The 20,238-nt window shown below is 62.7% G+C and overlaps 1 protein-coding gene across 11 annotated transcripts in view; it reads right to left on the bottom strand.

Moving 5' to 3' along the window:
• Positions 1-316: 316 nt before the first annotated feature.
• Positions 317-20,238, bottom strand: part of PDGFA (platelet derived growth factor subunit A) — a 20,905-nt gene continuing 983 nt past the window's right edge. For 2 of the 11 annotated variants that reach the window (XM_034669624.1, XM_034669623.1), the window contains exons 2-7: positions 19,578-19,707; positions 18,040-18,136; positions 13,407-13,511; positions 11,203-11,390; positions 4,261-4,387; positions 317-1,083 (exon numbers count right to left, since the gene is read on the bottom strand). In XM_034669624.1, coding sequence (XP_034525515.1) covers positions 890-1,083; positions 4,261-4,387; positions 11,203-11,390; positions 13,407-13,511; positions 18,040-18,136; positions 19,578-19,640 — 774 coding nt within the window. In that variant the 5' untranslated portion in view covers positions 19,641-19,707 and the 3' untranslated portion in view covers positions 317-889. The other 9 variants (XM_034669622.1, XM_034669625.1, XM_034669628.1 and 6 more) reach the window with 9 other exon arrangements.

The following is a 20,238-nucleotide window of genomic DNA, read 5'->3' on the forward strand; positions in this document are numbered from 1 at the left end:
CTTCGTCAGCCGGCTTTGGGCAAAGAACAGTCAAACTGGGCGGCACTCTCTGGGCAAAGAACAGTCAAACTGGGCGGCACTCTCGGCGTCTCCGGGAACCATACGTCGTCCACCAGACACGTCTCCATGGCCCAGGGTCGTGAGCAGCGCGGCCACGAGGCGCCCTGCACGGGGACTGGGACGGAGCCGCCACGGGCACCGCCCATGGCCGAGCGCGCCCAGGGGACACAGCCACCCACGCCCACCCCCTCGAGCCCCTGCCCCCCACCTCCGTTCGTGCGAACTGCGGACCAAAAACCACACTGTGGAGATGTGCTGCTGAAGGATTCTTTATAAAAACTCTCCCACGAACACGCAAACAGCACGACACTTGCTCTCGCGCCAGAGACCCCACAGGCAACAAAGGGATCCTGACAGTCCCACGGCCTCTCCGTTCCATCAGGGAGAGCAGGCCACGGCGACACAGGGCGGCCTGCCTTCACCGGCTCGGCCCGCGGACAGCGAAGTCAACTCACTTCCCGATGAAGCCCATCGTCTCTGCTTGGCTGCTCGCGTGGGCGCCTGGCCTCTGTCTCCAAGAGGCCATGCACCCCGGGCAGGATGGCGCTGTCGGCCCAGTCCCATCGGGCTCCGGAATCCCAAGGGCAGGCCTCGCCGCGCAGGCTCTCGTGGTGGGGCGGCCCGGGGCGCCTCCGGGTGACGGGCCCCGTGACGGGACACAGGGTCTAGACTCAGTTACGCAACTAGAGAAATGTGACCACAAAGCACTTTTCACGTGTATGGGTTTTGTTGGTGGGTTTCTCTTTTTCCTTTTGGTTCAAAGAAAAAACATAGCAGGCTCTCAGGTATACAAAACTGGTAATATTAGATAAAAATACAAACTTCACCTTTACAAAACAAAAACAAAAACACAACACACACACACATTTCTGTTGAATACACGTAAAGCGTAACATCTTACCAAAAATAAAGAATTTAGATTCTGTCCAAATACTGGCACAGGGCCACCTCGCTGCGGCGAGGACGGGGAGCGGCAGGCCCGGGACGGACTCGATTGGTTCACGCATAGTTCTCTCGAAATGGCTTAAATTAAAAAGCGAGATAAAACGGGGCAGGGGAGAAACACGTAAAGCCAGAAACATTTAGGAAGTGATGCATAGTGGATATACCATGTTTATTTTAATACATCTCATTCGTTCGCATCCTGCGAGGGGAATTACGGTCCCACTGTCCTGACTTAACAGCAGCCTGGTGTTATCGGTGTAAATGTCATCCAAGAGACAATTAAAAAAAAAAAAAAGCTAGCCAAAGAGTAAAAAGGAAAGCTTAATAATCACTTTATGGTGTAAAAAAAAAAAAATCCGCTTAAGGCTCTCGGGAAGGTTTCCGTATAGACTTAAACACTACGGCAAGGAGATGTGTTTCTAAGTCCCGTGGCGGTTCTGAGACACCCCTGGCTCCCGCGTGCCCCGCAGGGCCCTCGGCCCCCGCCCGGAGTCCTCCGGAAAGCCAGCTCTACGCCCCTGGCAGAAGCACCTGTGACCCTGGACAGAAATCCGGTCCGCCGAGGTACGTGGCTTCATCCCACGCGGGGGTCCCTCCACTCCGACAACTGTGTAGATATTTTTGTGAGTCCGTTTTGTTTGTCATGTTTTGTGGTTCTGTTTGCTCTTTCTCTCTCTCTCTCTCTCTCTCTCGCCCTCTTTTTTTTTTGACAAGGAAGCTTCTTATTGTCTCACCGAGTGCTACAATACTCGCTTTGATGTCACATTAAACAAATGCATACTGTCTCTTTGTTCTCCAGAGTGCGCATGGAGACAGTTTTCACGGAGGAGAACAAAGACCGCACGCCGGCAATGAGCACCGAACATAGTAGGTTCAGGAATGTAACACGCCATGTACATCCGTGTCCCGGAACAGGCTGCTGGCTTATCCTCACCTCACATCTGCAGGGAGAGGGGAGAGAGACGCACACTGACGCAGGACCGAGCATGCGCCCCGCCGCGTGGACGGTGACCGCAGGGAAGCACGTTGGCCGGTCAGGGTGCACACTCACACCCACCGGGTCCGGTCTCAGGACTGGAGGGCTTTGTGGCATTTTTCCAATCAAATATGCCTCAGTACCCTTTCTGTAACCTCCTGACCAGAACTGGGACTAGGCTCTTGGGATCTCACAGAGAATTCCTTAGAGCAAGCCCCATTCTCCGATTGTACAGATGAGGGAAACTGAGGCCCAGAACAGTTCTTCTTTTTTTGCGTTTTTCCTCATGTTCCTTTTTTCTTCCTCCCAGCAGAGGGCTTGATGTGATTTTTGGAGCTCTGGCAGCCATCCTGGGCCATGAGACCACCCTGAGGATGGACACCGCCACGCAGACAGGCAGAGTCTCGGTAACCAGGCAGTCCTACACTGAGCTCTGAGCCAAGAGCAGCTCTTCCCCGTCCACATTACCTGTTCCCTGCCTGTCCCCAACACCTGTACCACCCACAAACTAGCAGGGACGCTACTTGCCTCTCACTTGGCCTCTCTGTCATCGGCTGGCCCATGGAGGCCAGAGCTCAACCAATGATGTGCAGACTGGACGCACAAGCCCCCCCCCCGCCAGAGCCACACCCTTGGGGAAAGCAAAAATCACAGGCAAGAAATTGTTTTGAGGCTGCTTCAGGAACCCACCCTAGTGGATCCTTTCCTCCCCAGAGGATTCTTACAAATGGACCAGACCCACTGGCCTCAACGCTGCTGACCCGGCAGCTTTCTGCAGTCACTCAACTGGCACCTGGGCTCTGAGACACCACCTCTAAGAACTTCTCCCAAACCATCTGTTCGGGATGCCATGGACGCCCACATGGCCAGAGACAGGGACCAGGCTCTCCAGAGCAGACAGGTCGACAAGGAGCAGGAAGGCTGGAAACTGCGTCCGTGATGACTGTGGCTGCCCAAATCCCGTTTTCTGTTTTCCTCCGGGAAGCAGTATGTCTCTCTACGAGACTACGCTGCCCAGGTCCTCATGCAGCGGAAGGATGCCCAGGGTATCAGAGCAGAAGTCACTGGGTGGGACTTCTCTAACAGGGTTCTTTTGCCCCCCTCCCAACCTTACTCTTCCAGCCTGGAGTGTAGGTGTGACTTCTGGAGCTTCAGCAGCCATACTGAGCCGTGAAGCCACCCTAGGATAGACAGCGCAGTCCCGCATGGGAGAGGGGCCCTCAGGATACCTGGACGGTGCTACACCTGTTTCTGGACGTCTACCTCATCTCAGCCCTTGTCGATTTTCGTGTGTTACCAGCAGCCAGTTTCCAACACAGTAGCTAACAGCCCTACACATTTATAAAACATTTTCAGGCAGGACCCACACGGTCTTCAGTTCCCTCACCTATCGTCCCTGCAAGCCTCAGTCTTTCATCTGTCAATGGAACGGGTAACCTGCCCAAGGTGATCCCAGCCAACAAACATCAGAGCTACCCCACTGCTGTTCAGGAACCCAGATCACTGCAGAATCGTGACGCCAGGGCCTCCCCCATCAACGCAAGAGACCCAAGCCAGAGCGGGCACTCCGGGGCAGCAGGGAGCTGCCCATCAGGCTGTGTGTGCGGCAGGAGCGGAAGCCGGGACGCGAGCGAGCAGACCCACAGCCCAGCAGACACCGGAAGCTTGCAGGCCGATCAGGGCCGATCAATCAGAGCCGCCAGCTGGCCGCCGCCGGAGGGATTCGCCGTGTGATCAGCGGGGGCGCCTCCCACCCGCAGGACCGCGGCACGTCCGCGGACAGCTCCTACCTGGTCCGCTGCGTTAGGTGGGCTTTAACCTTTTTCTTTTCCGTTTTTTACCTGACTCCCTACGCCTTCCTGTCAACAGAAGGGCAGGGAGGGTGAGCGGGCCTAAGGCTTAGGGCTGTGGACCTGGGGCAGTAAATAGCTGAGCTGTTTGTCTTCTGGAAGAAACCTCGATGAGCTCTGGCACAGAGACACTTCCTGGTGCCCTTGCGCCAGCCCAACACGGCGGGTCACAGTCCCACGCCGCCTCGGGGCGAAGTCTGCTCAGCCGGCGGGGGCAGGGAGGGGAGGCTGAGAGGCCCGGGGCACCCGCCTACTCGGGGTCAGGCCTTCCCCGGCCTCGCAGCTCCCGGGCACCGACGCCCCGACCAGGGCGGGCGCGTGAAGCGCCCCCCCAGCAGGCCGCCACGGCGTGGAAGCTGGGCCTCGAGGGTGTCCGTGCAGGGAGGTGAGGGGAGGGTGAGCAGCAGCACGGGCCGAGGCGCGGCTTACCCGTCTCCTCCTCCCGGTGGTCCGGGTTCAGCCCGCTGGCCGTGCACGTGCATTCCAGATGCTCCTCCAGGCGCACCTGCACTTCTTTCAACTTTGGCTTCTTCCTGACGTACTCCACCTTGGCCACCTGCCGAGACAGCAGCCCCGCCCTGAACGCCCGCCACGCCTCGCACGGTCACCCCCGAGGCTGCGTGCTCGGCCCCACCCAGGCCGGGAGGGCGCCGTGAGCAGGCCGACCTCCGACCTCACACCTCCGACCTCCGCCCCGCCAAAACGCAGGAGTGCCGGGTGGGAAAGTGACCTTCGGCATCTGTGGTCTGGTCCGCGTCTGGGCCACACGCGAGCGGGGAGGAGGGCTGCATGAGGCGCCGGAGGTAAGGGCTCTGAGCAGGGCAGGGTCAGGTCTCAGGGGCTTCTGCCCAAACGCACGCTGGATCAGTAAAGGGACAAAACCCCGCGCATGCGGAAAGGGGCTGCGGCATGTGGTCTGTGGGTGGTGGCCCCGCGAGGAAGGAGTGCAGCCCCCAGGGCCCATAAGAAGGCTGTCGGGTGGACGTGGACTTGGTCTGTGATGGACCGCAGATGAGGACCCCACCGGCGCCAGGCCACTCCACAGCCACCTCATGGCCTCGGTCCCAGGCTGGAGGCCTTCCCGGGCCCCCCAGCTGTAGCTGACCTTGGCCTGGGAAAACCAGCCTGGTCAGAAACAGGGGCAGGGACCCACCCCACGCCGTTGTCCCAGGAGGCTGGGGCTGGGGAGGGTCTAGAACAGAGCCAGTGACTCCCAGCTGGGCCTCCTCTGTCTGCCCAAAGTATCTGGCTCACAACCACGGCGCAGCGGACCTGCCCCTACACCTCTCCTGGGGAGCTGCCGGGAGGACACGGCCGGGCCCAGCCCACAGGCCACAGGCCCAGGCAGCCTAGAAATCGAGTCCCCACGGACCCCAGCTCAGGCCTGGAGAAACCGGCTCATTCTGTCGTGGGAACACCACTCCATACGTACACACATGCGCACACACACACCTGGCCTGCAAACTACACACACACACACACACACACACACAGTGCACGCACACGCCCTGGCTTGCAAACTACACACACACACACAGTGCACGCACACGCCCTGGCCTGCAAACTACACACACACACACACACACACACACACAGTGCACGCACACGCCCTGGCCTGCAAACTACACACACACACGCAGTGCATGCACACGCCCTGGCCTGCAAACTACACACACACACACACAGTGCACGCACACGCCCTGGCCTGCAAACTACACATACACACACACATGCAGTGCACGCACACGCCCTGTCGTGGGAAAACACCACCACCCTCCACACATAAACACACGTGACACGCCTGTCCTGTCTCAAGAACACAGCTCCACCCACACACACACATGCACACACCGGGCGACCCAGGACACTCCGTACACGCAGTGAGCATGGTCAAGGTGGCCTCCCTTCATCCCAGCTCAAGAAGGAAGCAGCAGTAGCCTCTCTGCAGCCTCAGTGGGCCTCCCCTCAAGTGCCCAGGCCTGAGCTCAGTCCCCAAGGCAGGCGGGACCACCATCTCCCCACTCGCCCTGGGCCCCAAAGACCTGGAAACATCGCAGATGCTCCCATCTGTGCCAACACTGGGGTGCGGTCCTGGAAACAGCCCCAGGGATATCCATTCCACCCCATCTGCCTGGGGAGACTGAGGCAGAAAGGCAGCAGGGTCCACCCAGGTTACACCCCAAGCATGTGGAGGCATCAGGGAGCTGGCAGGAGTGAGGAGATCCCTGGTGGAGAGCAGAAGCCCCAGCCTGGGCACAGTGGGGAGGGGAGGTGGTGGGAGGAGGAGCTCCTTTGCAGGGGCCTGGTGTCCAGAAGCCGGAGGACCCCAGGCAAGTGGGACGGCCCACCCCACAGGTGAGCTGGCCCCAAGGCTTGTCCAGACCCGTCCATAGCCGCTGGGCTGCATTAATGGTTAACCCGCAGTGCAAAGGGTGCTGGGTGCCTGGCGGCTGCGGGAAATAATACGCAGCCTCAGGTGTGAATGCGAATGGCCAGGTGTGAGCTCAGAGGTGGGGTGGGAGCCAGGCCAGCTTTGGGGCCAGGCCTGGGAGCTTTCCCTTGGAGAGGAGAGGTAGAGGAAAGGACCTCGGGCATGAGCAGCCCCAGCTACGGGGCAGGGTCTGCTCCACAAGGCACCCACCGCTCCAGGAGGCTGGGACCACACAGAGATAAGTAAGAGATCCTCGGGACATGGGGCAGAGAGCCACCACTTTCCCGTCTATAAAACAGGAACAAGGATTGTGGCCCCCAGGGCTTCACACGTATGGAAGCACTTGGAATTTGCTACCAGGCCACCTTCCGGAACGAGCAAACCCCAGTATTAGCACGCTGAGCTTACGAAAACCAGCCCCCAGACCAGAGTGACCCTCCCCTCCAGGGCACTGGGTGGGATGCACCTCAGCGGGCCTCCCACGAGGGCAGAGGACCCCAGCCTGAGCTTAGGCATCGGGAACTCGGGGCGGCCTCAGCCTCCTGTCCCCACCCTAGCCCAGGACCTAAGCAGCTGGGTCGGAGGCCGCGGCCCCCAACTCTGAGCACTCGTGCGCCCCCACGCACAGCTTCTCTCCGCCGTGGACTCTGCTGGGGGGCGCGGAGGCTGGGGGCAGGCAGGGGCCTGGCCCTCCGCACAGCCCGGCCTCTGCTTGGCCAGTACCTCCCCTGCGTCCTCCAGGGAGCACCCCTGCTCTGGGTGCCGGGGGGCGGGCAGACGTGTTTTCCACCGAAGACAGACCAGCCACGGTGTGTCTCAGAAACCCACCCCCTCGACAGCCCCTTGGCAAAGCACTCCCAGCACCGGCCACTCCAGTCTGGGAACCCACTTTCTCCTCAGACGGGCTGTTTTTATCAAAGGAGAACAAACAACGATTTATGGTCGCACCTGCTTCTGGGTATGTGAGGATTCCAGGCCGTTCCGCCACCTCGGTCTGGCCAGGAAATAGCTGCATTTTTCCCCCAAGAACACACTGTGAATATTAACTTCTCAATGCAGCCTCCACGCCAGCCAAGTCCCCAGAACAAGATGTGCATGTCTATGGGACCCTCCTTCCCATCGCCTCAGCCCCCAGACCCATCCCGGAGCCCAAACAGGGTCCCCACGGCCCTCCCTCCCTTCTCCCTCAGTTTGTGTCCGGGGTATGTGAGCTGCGCCCCGTAAAGAGGACATTCCACTTCCCACTGCGCGTCTGCCTGGCAGGACCCACTCCACCTGCACAGTCCCGGGGCAAAGCCACGCGGGCACACGATCCAGGGATGCCGTTTCCCCTTCCAGACAAGGGACACCGAGCACAGAAGCCCCGAGCTCCTGCTGGGGACCCCCCCGCTCCCCGGTCACAGCCTGACCACTCCAGAGTCAAGGGCAGAGCACCGTCCACGATATACACCAGCATTTACTGAACCCCCTGTGCCGGTCACTGCAACGCTCACAGCGACCCTGTGAGGGCACCATTATGGTCCGTATTACAGATAGAGAAACTGAGGCAGCTACGACGGGAGACCCACCCTGCCGGAGCCACGGATCTTCCCTGAGGTCCCTGGGACCTGGGCACACACACCCAGACCCACCTTCCAGAAGCCTGAGGTCCAGCGACCCAGACACAGCCAGCCACCCACCCTGGACGTGGTCGAGGAGCTGGGTCTCTGCTTCTGGGGGCCTGACCAAGTTAATGGACTTGCTTGTAAACCCAACAGGATGCCCTGAAGAAATGGGAGCCCCCCACTTTCTACGCCAGGCAGCGAGGAGAGAGGTTCGCCCCACAGCCCCATCCAGTGCGACCCTACCAGAGTCACGGGCCCTGCAGTCTACACCACCCCTTCTCCAAGCCCTTGAGCCTTGGGTCTAGGGGACAGGGTCAGAGGCCTGCAGGGTCTGGGGTCAGCGCTCGCTGGGGAGAGGAAAAGCTCATTCGTCCGGGACACTGGTTAGGGAGCCTGCTTGGCCCCCTAAAAGCAGACCCCAAATGCCGAGCACCAACAGCTGATACGGGAACGTGGCCCAGCCCGGACCACATGCCCACCCCTGCAGAGATCTGACAGCAGCTAACCCCTGGCAACCCCGGGGGACCGCCAGCGGCCCGGCCACCCTGAAGGCAGGTCCCAGAAGACAAATGAGGGCCCAGCCCCAGAGAGTGAAGGACCCACACCTGAGACCGTCAGAGAGCTGGGGGGACAAGAAGCCTCAGGCCACCCTCCCTGGCAGTCACGGAGCGGGGCTGGTCATCCACCCCAGCAAGTCCCGACAGTCAGGGCCTGGGGGCCTTCAGCTGAGCATACCGGACAATTCACCATCTGGGCCTCATGGGGTGGCCGCTCCCAGCCTTACCTTCTCCAGTAAGTGACCTTTAACTGTGACCAAAAGGCCATAAACCAGAAAACCAGGCATGTGTCAGCCCAGGGCAAGACCTCCCACCTGCCCAGCCCCAGGGGGCCCCTGCTGGCCCCCAGCACCCCCAGACGCTCGGCCCAGGAATCGCGAGGCCCGTCACCCCGCTCCGCCTCAGCCCCAGTGGAGCGGGGCAGCTTCCTGGGCAGGCGTGGGGGCCAGGCCGGCCTCCACAATGGACCTCCTGTTCCCACTGACCTTTTGTCCCTTCTCGGCCAAAACCCCCAGTGTCTGGGGCCGGATGTTTTCCTGCCAACCCTCTGATGGGTGGGCAGGGAGAAGGAGCTGCCTTCCCTGAGGGAGAAGGAGGAAGGGGTCTGAGAAGAGCAGGGAGCTGGACGTGGAACCGGGCCACTGGGCTCCCGCTGCAGGGCTCAGCCCCTCCGTCCCCTCGGGTGGACCACAACCCTGTCCGAGCAGACGAAGGCCTGTGGGGGAGCCCTGGCCCAGCGCCACCATCTGCTGAGCCCTCTGGGCCTGTGCCCAAGGCAGATATGGGCTCCTCCCAGGAAGGGGCCCTGGACCCCCACCGTCCCAGTCAGGGTGCGCCAGGAGGAGATCACGGCCCATCCCAGGACCAGATGCTCCCCAGGCCCTACCCATGGGAGGCAGCGGCCCACGGAGGGGGGGAGCCCCACTTCATTCCGGCACCGCTGTATCCCGAGAGCCCAACTGGACACCCCAAAGACAGGCCCCTCTGCTCGGTGCCCACGTGAGGGACTGTCTCCCCTAGAGCACCACCACCCCCACACCCAGGAAGAAGAGATCTCAGGTGTCTGGATTCGCGGGACTCACGAGACCCCCCACAACACACCGTGAGTGAGGACACGGAGACCCAAGGGAGGCAGAGCCGGCTGGGGTCCCACAGCAGGCAGCAGGAAGCGGTCTTGGCACACACAGCACGGCCCCATCCCCCTGGGCCTGTTTCCCCGTTTAACAAAAGGTGCAGGACTGGGCTCCGCACCCGGCTGGGGGCCCCAACAGCACGGAGCTGGGAGGCCTGAGTCAGGCCCGAGGGCCTGGCCAAGACAAGAGCCAGCGCCCCGGGCAAGTGCAGCAGGGCGCTGGGAGCCTCGGCTCCAGGGGAGTGTCCCCCGTGGAGAGCACAGGGCAGCAAGCCGTGGAATTTGCTTACTCAATGCCCCGAGTGCTCGAGGACCAAGTCCCCGGAGGTCAGGTGGTGCTCCAGTTATGGGCCTAACAGGCCTTCTCACGTGACGAACAAATGTCCCAGCCATCAACGTGGTCTGTGAGTCAGTCTCCCCTGCACCAACCCCCAGGGACCCCAAACGGGCCGCGGGCGCACAGGATCTGAAAGCACCCCCAGAATCCTCATTCTGGGAAAAATGGACGCACTTGCGGCTGGCGGCCCAGCGGAGTGGAAAGGCCATCTCCGCTCGGTAGGTGTCCCACTGCCCAAATCCATAGTCCAGGGTGACGTGGGGCCACAGCCTGCCCAGAGCCAGCTCCCCGGGAGGGACTGGGAGCACCCAGGACGCTCCAGCCTAGCCACACTTCAGAGAAGCCAAGACACTCCGGAAGCCTCCCCTCCCACCCTGTCCTTTTGGAAGCAGGAAGACGGCACCCAGACAGGCTGAGTGCCCAGAAGCAGAAGGGCTCCCCTCCAAACAGGGGCCTGGCTACCCCGGCGTCCACTTGGGACCTGCACAGCCCTAGACACCAAGTCACCATGTTTCAGGCCCGTTTCACAGATGGGGCAAGTGAACCAGAGGGCAGCAGACCCACGCCCTACGAACCCCCCAGCCACTGGGTCAAAACACCAATGTCTGGCCAAGACCCAGTGTGGCAGCCCGGGGTGAGCTGAAGAAGCAGATTTCCCCAAGGACTAAGGCGGAAAGAACAAGGAGCACCCCCACGTGTAATCTGAATGTGACCTTCCTATGCCCCGGCACTGCCCTGGAAGTCACCAGGGGCAGCGCCCTGCCCCGGAGAGGACTTTGGGGCAACCGCCCAGCCGTGTGCCAGCTCCCAGAGACTGCAGGGTCTCCAAGCAGAGCACAGCTTCCCAGAACGAGGAGAGGGGCTGGCTTTGCAGCCCCGGCCCCCAGGACCGAGGCACCCCCAGGAGGGCCCTCCGGACGAGTCCACGGACACACGCCCCACAGCAGAGCGGGGTGCCCTCCCTGACTTACAGACAAGGGACAGAGGCCCAACGTGGCCGGCCCAGCGCCCACGCCAGCTCCCCCTCCCGTTTCCCTTGTGCTTCTGGGGAGAGGCTCTGAGAGGACCCCCGACCCTGCTGAAGTGTCTGCAAGAACTCTCCAGGGCTTAGAGGAGACAGCGGGCAGCACGCACACAGCCCGTGTCCTGAGGTCCTTCGCGTGGCCGCTTCCTGGGGGAGGCCGCATGCAGGGGCGGGGAAGAGAATCAGACGCCCACGTCCCCGCTCTGCCACCGCCCTGCCTGCACCCCGGGCCTGGTGTGCGTCGGCCGCGGGGCGCCCCTGGGGCGGGGCCGGGGCCAGGGCTCACCTTGACGCTGCGGTGGTGGACGCGGGAAGGCTGACACTTGACGCTGCTGGTGTTACAGCACCCGGCACAGCGCTTCACCTCCACGCACGGGGGCCAGATCAGGAAGTTGGCAGATGTGGGGTCGACCTGGCTCCGAGGTATCTCATAAATGACCGTCCTGGTCTTGCAGACCGCGGGGATGGCTTCCTCTGCAGAGCAAGCGCCACGGTGAGTGCACGGGCCATGCCCCACTTCCCGCCAGCGCCCAGGGCCCCCGGGACCTGAAGCCCTGGGAGGGTTGTGTCCCCACGAGGCTGCTGCTTCCTCCATGGGGCACCTCACAGTGCCCCGGGGCCCAGCAAGGACAGAGGGACACCCAGCCCCGACAGGTGCATTTGGGCTGGCCCGAGGAGGAGCAGCGGGGAAGGCCAGGCGGGGAGGCCCCAAGGGAAGGACGCTGCTGGCAGAGGGGGTCACGTGACAGGGAAGCCAGAGGTGGCCTGTAGGGGGGTAGGGACGGATACGGAGCCGAAAGGTGCTGGGGCGAGGGGAGTCCACCATGGTTAGGGAGCTCCCGGGGCTGGTGGACAACAGGGAGAAACAGGGAAGCCGAGGCTGGGACCCCAAGAGCAAGAGAGCAACAGGCCTCACAGCCAGTGGACAAATCAGGGCCCAGCCCCACCAGCTGCCACCACCCCCAGGCAAGGCCCAAGAAGGGAGGACACCCGAGATGGGCAGGGGACGCAGAAAGTGGCACGCAGGACTCCGCCCCGCCTCCACAGCCCACCAGCTGCAGACCTGCTCACTTACAGTGGCTGCCAGGGCAACACTGCCCGATGAGAAATCTACCTGGGGGACCCCAGCACATGCACCTTTCTCCCCACACGCTGCCTTACGAATCCACACTGGTCTCCAGGCCTGCTGGGCCTTGAGTAACCTGGGGCTGGGAGCCCGGGCAGGCAAGCAAGACCCCAGAGCCCAGAACCGGAGGGAGCCGCTCCTGGCCGCAGAGGGCCTGGCATGACCCCCTGAAATGCGATCGAAGGACAACAGCGGCCTGCCTTTGCCCCAGTGCCAAGGACGGGTGCCAGCCTCTCTCTTGCCCGTCCCCCCACAGGAGCCAGAAGACCTCCCGAGAGCCCAGGAGACTCGGGGTACTTGCATCCTCCCCAGTGGCCTGGGAGCACCTGCAGAGGGGGAGCACTGACCTGCCAACAAGGAAGACTGGGTGCTGGAGGTCTGGCCGCCCCAGTGCAGGAAAGGGCTCTGCTCGCGGCAACCAGCCCAGCACCCAGCGGCTGAGGGGCCTGGGGACCCTGGCCAGGTGGGGCAGAGGGTGAAGCCAGGGAGACGGTCCAGGGCTCCCCGTCTGGAACAGGACAGGCCTGCTGCAGTGCCCTCACCTCTGACACTGGTCTGGAGAACGGGAAACCTACAGTCCTACCAGAAATGTCATCTGGGTGGGCCCACCTGCCTACACGAGGAATCCTCACCCACACACCGCACTGCACACAACAAGCTATTAAATCTATCTTCTGGGAGGATCTAAAGCTCAGAGGGCAGTCGCTGCCCAAGGGCACGCAGCAGGGAACAGCCGTGCAGGGGGCGCACACCCAGGCAGTTGGGAAAGGCAGGAGGAAACCCTGGGGGTGGCACAGGACTGGGGGGGTCACACCACTGAACCCCACTCCCAGGGCAGGAAAGTGCAGGCCCTCTCAGAGCTGAGCCGAACCCCCAGAAGCCCCTGCAGCCTCAAGGGGCCAGACAGACATGGGGATGCTTTGCTAGGGGATGGGACCCGTGCCCACCGGGCAGGGTGGGGGCCATGGGCCGGGGCGTCTGCTGGCGGCCCGTTCGCAGCTGCCAGCCAAGCCACCGCACTGCAGACTGGAAAGGAAACACGACCACGTTTGCAGCAAGCGAGGCCTCCTCCAGAACGGGCCCCGACAAGACCGGGCACTTAAGGAATTTATGATGGCTCTCCTCTCCTGGAAACTCTTGGCCCAGGCCAGGCTGCAGCAAGCAGCAGACGGGCCGGGGCAGGGAGGCGCCCCCGGCAGGGGAGGGAGGCCTCCGGAGACGGCAGGCCGCCAGGCCTGAGGCCGCGGGGGCCCCTGTGCAGGCTGCGCCTTTGTCTCGTGAAGGAGCCGAGGGATGACTCCCCAGAAGGCCCAGTGGGCAAGAGGCCCCAGTGCCCCCTCCCCACCCAGCAGCCCCAGGCTCACCGATGCTTCTTTTCCTCCGGATGGGCATGGGCCTCTTCTCGGGTGCATGCTTGCTGGCATGGCCCCCGTGGGCTCTCAGACTCGCTTCCAAAGCATCCTCGGCCCCTAGAGGCAGAAGGAGGAAACGGTGACCAGCTGGCCTGCATCTGTGTGGCACCCGGGGGACTGTCCAGCAGCGTGTCCTACCTGCCTCCCCCAGACAGACAGGGTCCCCTGCGAGGCCCGCCACTCCCACGTGGGCAGAGGATGAAGGACTCCCGACTGCCAAAAATCTCCCGCCGACCTCGGGGAAGCCTCCATGGGGGTCCCCCCAGCGTGGCACCCCTGCTGTGCTTTGCTAGGCTAGGACCTGTGCGGAGGGGGCAGTGATGTCCCAGGTGAGGGCCGGCCTTCCTTGCCAGTAAGGCCCAGAGCCACCAGGCCCGCTGCTCCCAGCCCAGCCCGCCCAGCTCCCGGACAGGGCCCCTCCCACGGCCCCGAAGGAACAGCACGTGCTACTGCTGTGACCGCCCTGCTGTGTCTGTGTCTCTCGGAGCCTCTTCTCACCAAGCCAACGCTCGACAGAGCGCCCTAACCTTGGAGGCCCGACGGGGCCAGCAGCTGGACTCCACTTGCGCCTCCAGTTAGCCCACTCGGAGGCCACAGGGAATGCAGGTGGGGAAAGCAAAGGGACAGGGACCCTGGTGCCTGGCAGAGGGAAAGCGAGCTGCCCCTCAGATGCAGACCCACGGTCCCAGGGCTAACACCAGAACTGGACCCTAATCCCTCAGGCCTGCAACAGCGCCTGGTACACATACCGGCGCCCTCGCCCCCGCCCCCTCAGTGCCCCTGGGCAGCCTAGGGGAGTCCCGGGTCTCTCAGATCCCTAGAAGGGAAAGGTGGGGTGGGAGGGACACACGGTCCTGCCACCTGCCTCTGGGACGGACCCACCCCAAAGACACCGCCTGCACCTGGATGAACTGGGTCACTCCTGGCCTCCCTGCCTTGGCCCCAGGCCCAGCTGGGGGTCTCTTTCTACTTCCCCCTCCATCCCTGGCTTCCTAGTAGATGAGGAGGGGCACCCAGGGCCTGAGAAGCATGACCCAAACGCCAGGGGCTCCGGCAGCTGAGCGGACCTCCCCTGTGTCCTGCTGTCCCTTCCCCGAGGAGCTCAAGCGGTGTCCTGGCCGGCAGCCCAGACCAGAGGCCCCCTCCTGGGTGCCCGGCCCACCAGGGCCTCAGCCACTGTCCACAAACCAACAAATCCCAAACCTCGGCTCACTTAGAATGAAAACGGAAAACCAGGCAAGAGGGACAAACAGCAAGAGATGCGCCCTTTCAGAAAACAGAGTCTGGGAAGAACCCAACTTCTCACTTAAAATGACTCAATGTTCCACTGCCACTAATTTTTTTGATACCCAAAATAAGACCAGAACACAACTATTCATGCAATAAGAATTTCCCATCAACCAACTGTTACAAGAAGCATTTTTTCACGAAAAAGTGACATTTCTGAGTCACGTCCTGGTGGTAGCCATCTTGCCACCCTCAAACCAAAGAACGGCCGGCCCGCTGTCTGTCTGCAGCGGGAAATGTCCCATCGGCCACCATCTTCCAAGCCTCAGGAAAGCCGGGCGTCACGCTCCAGGGGTGACTCGATCCTGAACTGTCTGCAAGGATGTGACCGCAGGAGGAGCCAGGATTCTGTCCTGGCCTGTCGCCCGGACGGACAGAGAAGACCACAGCCCTGCCAGCCGATGGCCAGAGCCGAAATCTGGACAGGCAGGCGGACTGCTTTCAAGACGAGAGCCCTCCTCTCCCCGATCAAGATGGGTGGTCGCCGTCCACGCGGATGGGGGAGCGGCCTTGGGCTGACACTGCTTGAGAAATGACCCAGCAGTGGCCGAGGAGAGAAGCCCCTGCCTGAACGAGGTCCTAAAGCTGCTCTCGGAACAGTTAATCAGGGGGGTTTCCCTTTTGTCTTGCACACACCAATGTCCAAGTGACAGCTCAGGATGGGGACCAGTCCTCCAGCCTTCAGTCCTGGTGGAGCATTAATGGCCCAAGACGGGGACATTCACATATCCGTTACTCAGTGACCCCACCGCACGGCCACCAGGCCAGCCTGCTCGGAGAACAAAGCCCCCCCCCCCCCCCGCCGGCCACCTCACCACTGAATGGCTGGCTTCTCATCACACTGGACGCGCAAGTCTCAAACTGCAGCCACTGGTCATTCAAAGACCACATGCTGGTCTTTCCATCCAAAAGCCCCACGTGGAAATTCAGCTCCCCACCCCCCCAACTCCATGCACACTCTGGGAGTTCTCAGGCTCAGTGCAGTTCTCACTGCTGCTGATAGGGGAACCCCACTGCCTCCGGGGTTCATCTGTAAAATGGTGACGCAGCTGACCCCTGGGAGGCATCCAAGGTCCACCACAAAGCCCCGCCAGGGAGGACAGGGACTGATCAGCTCTACACCCGAAACACCAACCTGAAGGGGCCAGTTCACCCTCAGAGCTACAAAGTCGGATTTAGGACTACAGAGGGGTTTCTCCACACCCCAGCTCCCTCCTCTGGGATCCCAGACAGGCCTCCAACTGGACCTCACGGGGGCCCGGGGCCAGGACCGTCCTCAGATTATAGGCCCCTCAGCTGTTTACAACCTTCCGCGCGGTGACAAGATCCGTTTCGACTCTTCGACTCTTCTTCGCTTTGGGCGGGAACAGGTGTTGGGCAAAGAGGGCAGCTCCTGGGCTCAGCCAGAGACCGACCGTGCCCTGCCCCGGCCCGCAGCTCCCCTGTCTGTGACAGGGTGCCAGACCAGGATGGAAACCCACGTGGGGATGTGTGTCACAAGGGCCTCCTAGGGGGAAAGCTAGTGAGTAAAGAAGACCCTAGAAACCCCCCTCTGTTCTCACCCCAGTGTCCCCAGGAGTCCTACCCCAGAATCCTAGTCAGACCCCAAACCATGTGACAGAAGGTGGAAGAGGGGGCAGGAGGAGAAGGGGCACCCAGGGCTTTTCATAAGGGGGCAACCGGAGACCAGCCAGGGAACTAGCTGGTGCATCCTGCTTTTTCGGTTTGGACCCTCCCAGAGGCTCTGGGCCCACAAGCCCCCAGGTCAGGAATGCCATCAGCATAACCCACCCGGCTGCAATGCAAAAAGCGTTAATGGGTGGGGGGTGGGTGGGGGCGGGGCTGCAGAGACCAGAATAAGAATGGTCCCAACAGAAAGTGAATGGCCCATTTCCCGGCGGCATCCCAAAGCTGTCCCACAGGGAGGCCCAGCCCTGCACCCGCCTCGCTCCAGCAAGCCAAAGGAAAAAAAAGCCCTGAATCTTCTCAGGGAGGCGGCCTCCCCACTTTTACAGATCCGCCAGGGACGAGCAGAATGTAGGCAAGTGTTTTCCTCAGCTAACCAAAGCCAAATCCTTCTCCCCAGGGTTACACATCAAGGAACCAGACCAAAATCCCCCCTGGCCCAACTCTGATCTCCAAGTGAAATTCTACCCCCTTCCTGATAAGGATCAGCCAAAGGATTTCCTGGGTCACGAAACTACAGAAACCATCGGCCTTGCTAGCAAATGGTCTTGGCATGAAATGAAAATAGTTCAGGCCTCTCCACCACCATAATTAGGTACAAATTTCCAAATGACTAGACCATGTGATTTTACTTAATTCCCCCCCCCGCCCCCCTCTGAGGGTAGTCTGCAGCGAGAGCGAAATCTTCACTGAAAATTGTTCCAACCGACCTCTACTACCTTCAGCCTTCCGTCTGACAGGCCCATCTGGAGCCTCTTCTTAACCAGACATTAATAAGACACATTTCTGTAACTAACCCTCACACGGGTGTTCCCCCACCAAATACTAACTTGGAGCGGGACACCACAAAGATGTGGGCCAGAATCCCTGCCCTCTAGGAAAAGGCTCCCTTGGGTCCACACCGCAGTGCAGCCACCAACACCATCAACACTCTGGGTCCCAGGCCACCGTTCCCCACCAGGCCCCTCCAGCTCTGCAAACTGACACCAACGAGCTTCAGAACTCCGCGTTTACAAATAAACTGTCTTCTAAAGCGGCTAGACTCTAGGGCCCGAGGGTGAGCCCCAAAATAGTCCCCAGACACCAGATGTGTCCAAGATGCGCCTTTTTATTGGCCTGTGAAAAGAGAAAGGCGCGGGTCTCCTGCAACCACAGAGGCCCGCCGCCGCAGGAGCACGGCACCAGTTCGCGGCCCGGCCCAGGGGCGGCTCGTCCCGCGCGCCTGCCCGCGGGGCGTGCGACCAGGGCTCTGCGCCCAGCCCGGCCCGCTTCGCCGCTCCTCCCGGCCCTACAGGGCAGGCCCGGGGCCCGCACACCTGGCTCGAGGACGCCGCTGAACTTTCTGTGACACGCGCGGCATTTTCCTTAAATGCAAAAACAATCCCCGGGCGAGCGAGCAGCTCGAGGCCGCCGCCGGGAGAGAAAGTGGGGATTGGAAGAGAAACTCCTGACTCATCCGCCTGGGCTTTTATGGCCCGGGATTGGATTCTGACCTTTCGGTGCGCTCCTGCGCTGTGCCCGGCCCGGCCCGAGCGCGGGAGGCGGCGCGGGGCGCACACCCCGCACACCCCGCACACCCGCCCCGCGCGCCTAGGGAAGGGGCGCGATTTACCTACGGAGTCTATCTCCAGGAGTCGCTGGAGGTCCCGGATGCTGTAGATCTGACTGCGCGCCAGCCTCTCAATCACCTCGCGGGGGATCTCGGCTTCCTGCAAGCAGAGCCACACGGTCAACGCCCGCCGCCCGGCCGGTTTGCGCCCCGAGCCCCCCGCCCAGAGAGCGCCCGCTCCCCCAGCCGAGGTGGCCCTGGCCCCAAGTCCCAGCCCCTCCCAACCCGCGGGCCGCCCGACCCGCGCCCAGACGCTGGGGGTGGGACTGGGTGCGACCCCAAATTCTCGGCCCCCATCCAGGTCCGCCTGTGTAGAAAGCAAGCCCTCCCACCTCTAAATTTTCAAACAAAAGCCCGGCACCGCGGCCCCTCCGCCCCGGGTGTCAGTTACAGGAGGTCTAGGGGCTGCGAGGGGCCCGAGGAGTTTCTGATTTAATAGTGAAATCGACATCCAGAAAGATCAAGTTGAAATGCGTCACGGATCAGCGACGAAAGTCACGGCAGCCTTAACACTTTAATCTAGCCAGGGGCTTAAATTTCACACCCCGGAATCCCGGGCCGAACCTGGGGGGGTCGAGGGTCTCCATCGCAAAAACACGCGCGCGCGCACTCACTCGTTCACACGCGCGCCCCACCCGCTCCGGCCCGGCCACGGCTCAAGCACCGCCCAAGACGCCCCAAATCCAGCCGGCGGCTGGGAGAGGCTGCCCGGCCACGGGAGGGTTAAATTTCCACCTCTCGCAGCTCCCCGTCCCTGCCCAGACCACCCCCACCTCGCGGGCTCCCCCCACTCCCTCCAGATTTTTAAAGGGAGTCGGGGGTCGCTGTGTGGGTGTGGGGGGGAGGGGTCTCAAGCACTAAGTTCCCACGACGGGGGCTGCAGAAAAGTCATTCATCACAGCAGAGCTCCCGGGGATTCGGGATTCGAGATTGGGGTGGGGGGGGATACGCCGGAGGTGGGAGGACGCGGGCGCCTGGCCCGGCCCGGCTCGTCTCGCTCAGCCACCTGTAAGCAAGCAGGCCCTGGGCGGGCGGGACTGCGCCGGCCCAGCCGCCCGGCCAGGCTCAGGGACGGGGACTGGGGGGCTGCGGCCCCGCACCACCCACCCCTGCCTGCCGGGGGCTCCCGCCGCAGCCCCCCCTGTTTATCCGCCGCTCTTCTCGACTCCCTGGTTCCTTCAGGTCACACACACCCCCTTCCGCGCTCCCCACACCCTGATACTGCATTGTCCGCCGCGCCCCAGGCTCCCCTCCCCCGCAGAAGAGCCCGCGCCCCCCGAAGTTTCTCCCCACTCGTCCGCCCCGCGCCACTCCGTCCCTCCACGGCAGAGCGACGCAACACGCTGGAAACTCACCAGACACACTTCGGCATGGCAGAAAATAAAACCCAGTTGGAAAAATCAAAAAATCGACCACCCTAGCAGAAATCAAAATGCACTCTGCAGAGCCCCAGAGCCCGAGGCGCCCAGACCCCCGGGTGGTTGCAGGGGGCGTGCGCCGGAGGAATCGGAGAGGGGACGGGGCGCGGGGGTGGCACCCACCTCGGCCAGGGCATGGGCGAGGTATCCGCAGCCGAGGAGTAGCAGGCAAGCCCAGGTCCTCATCGCGTCCCGAGGCGCTGGCGGCTCGGCGGGGAGGCGAGGCCGCGGGGCGGGCGCTCCAGCCGGGCTCCTGTGGCGGCGAAATTCAGTACCATCCCTCAGGGAGCGCGGCCCGGAGGAGGGTGGCGCGGAGAGCGGGGAGCCGGCGGAGCGCGCCCGGCGCGAGCAGCGAGCGCGGAGAGGCAGGCAGCGCCAGCGAGGAGGAGGAGCAGGCAGTGCGCGCTCGCCGCGCCCGCCGCGCCGGGAGCCTCCTGGGCCGCCGGGTAGGGGGTGGGGACGGAAGGGGCGGAGGGCGGGGGCTGGGCCTCTTCCTTGGTGCGTTCCCGATGCTGGCCGCTGCCGCGCTCGCTCCCCGGCGCTGGCTTTAGGAGCGACCCGGCCGGTAATTCTGCATATTTGCGGGCGTCAGCCCCGAGAGGGACCCCGGAGCGAGGCTGGATCCGCCGCCGCCGCACCACCCATCACCTGTCTGGACGCCCGGCCGGACCCCGGCCGCGGGCTCGCGCTCTCCCTGCGGGCTGCGGGCGGGCCCTGCGCGCCCACCGCCGGCCCCGCGCTCGCCTCCGGCCTCCTCTTGCAGCCGCCGCCCGGCCGGGTACGG

The sequence above is a fragment of the Ailuropoda melanoleuca genome, chromosome 10 (genome assembly GCF_002007445.2).
Source record: "Ailuropoda melanoleuca isolate Jingjing chromosome 10, ASM200744v2, whole genome shotgun sequence".
Lineage (NCBI taxonomy): Eukaryota > Metazoa > Chordata > Mammalia > Carnivora > Ursidae > Ailuropoda > Ailuropoda melanoleuca.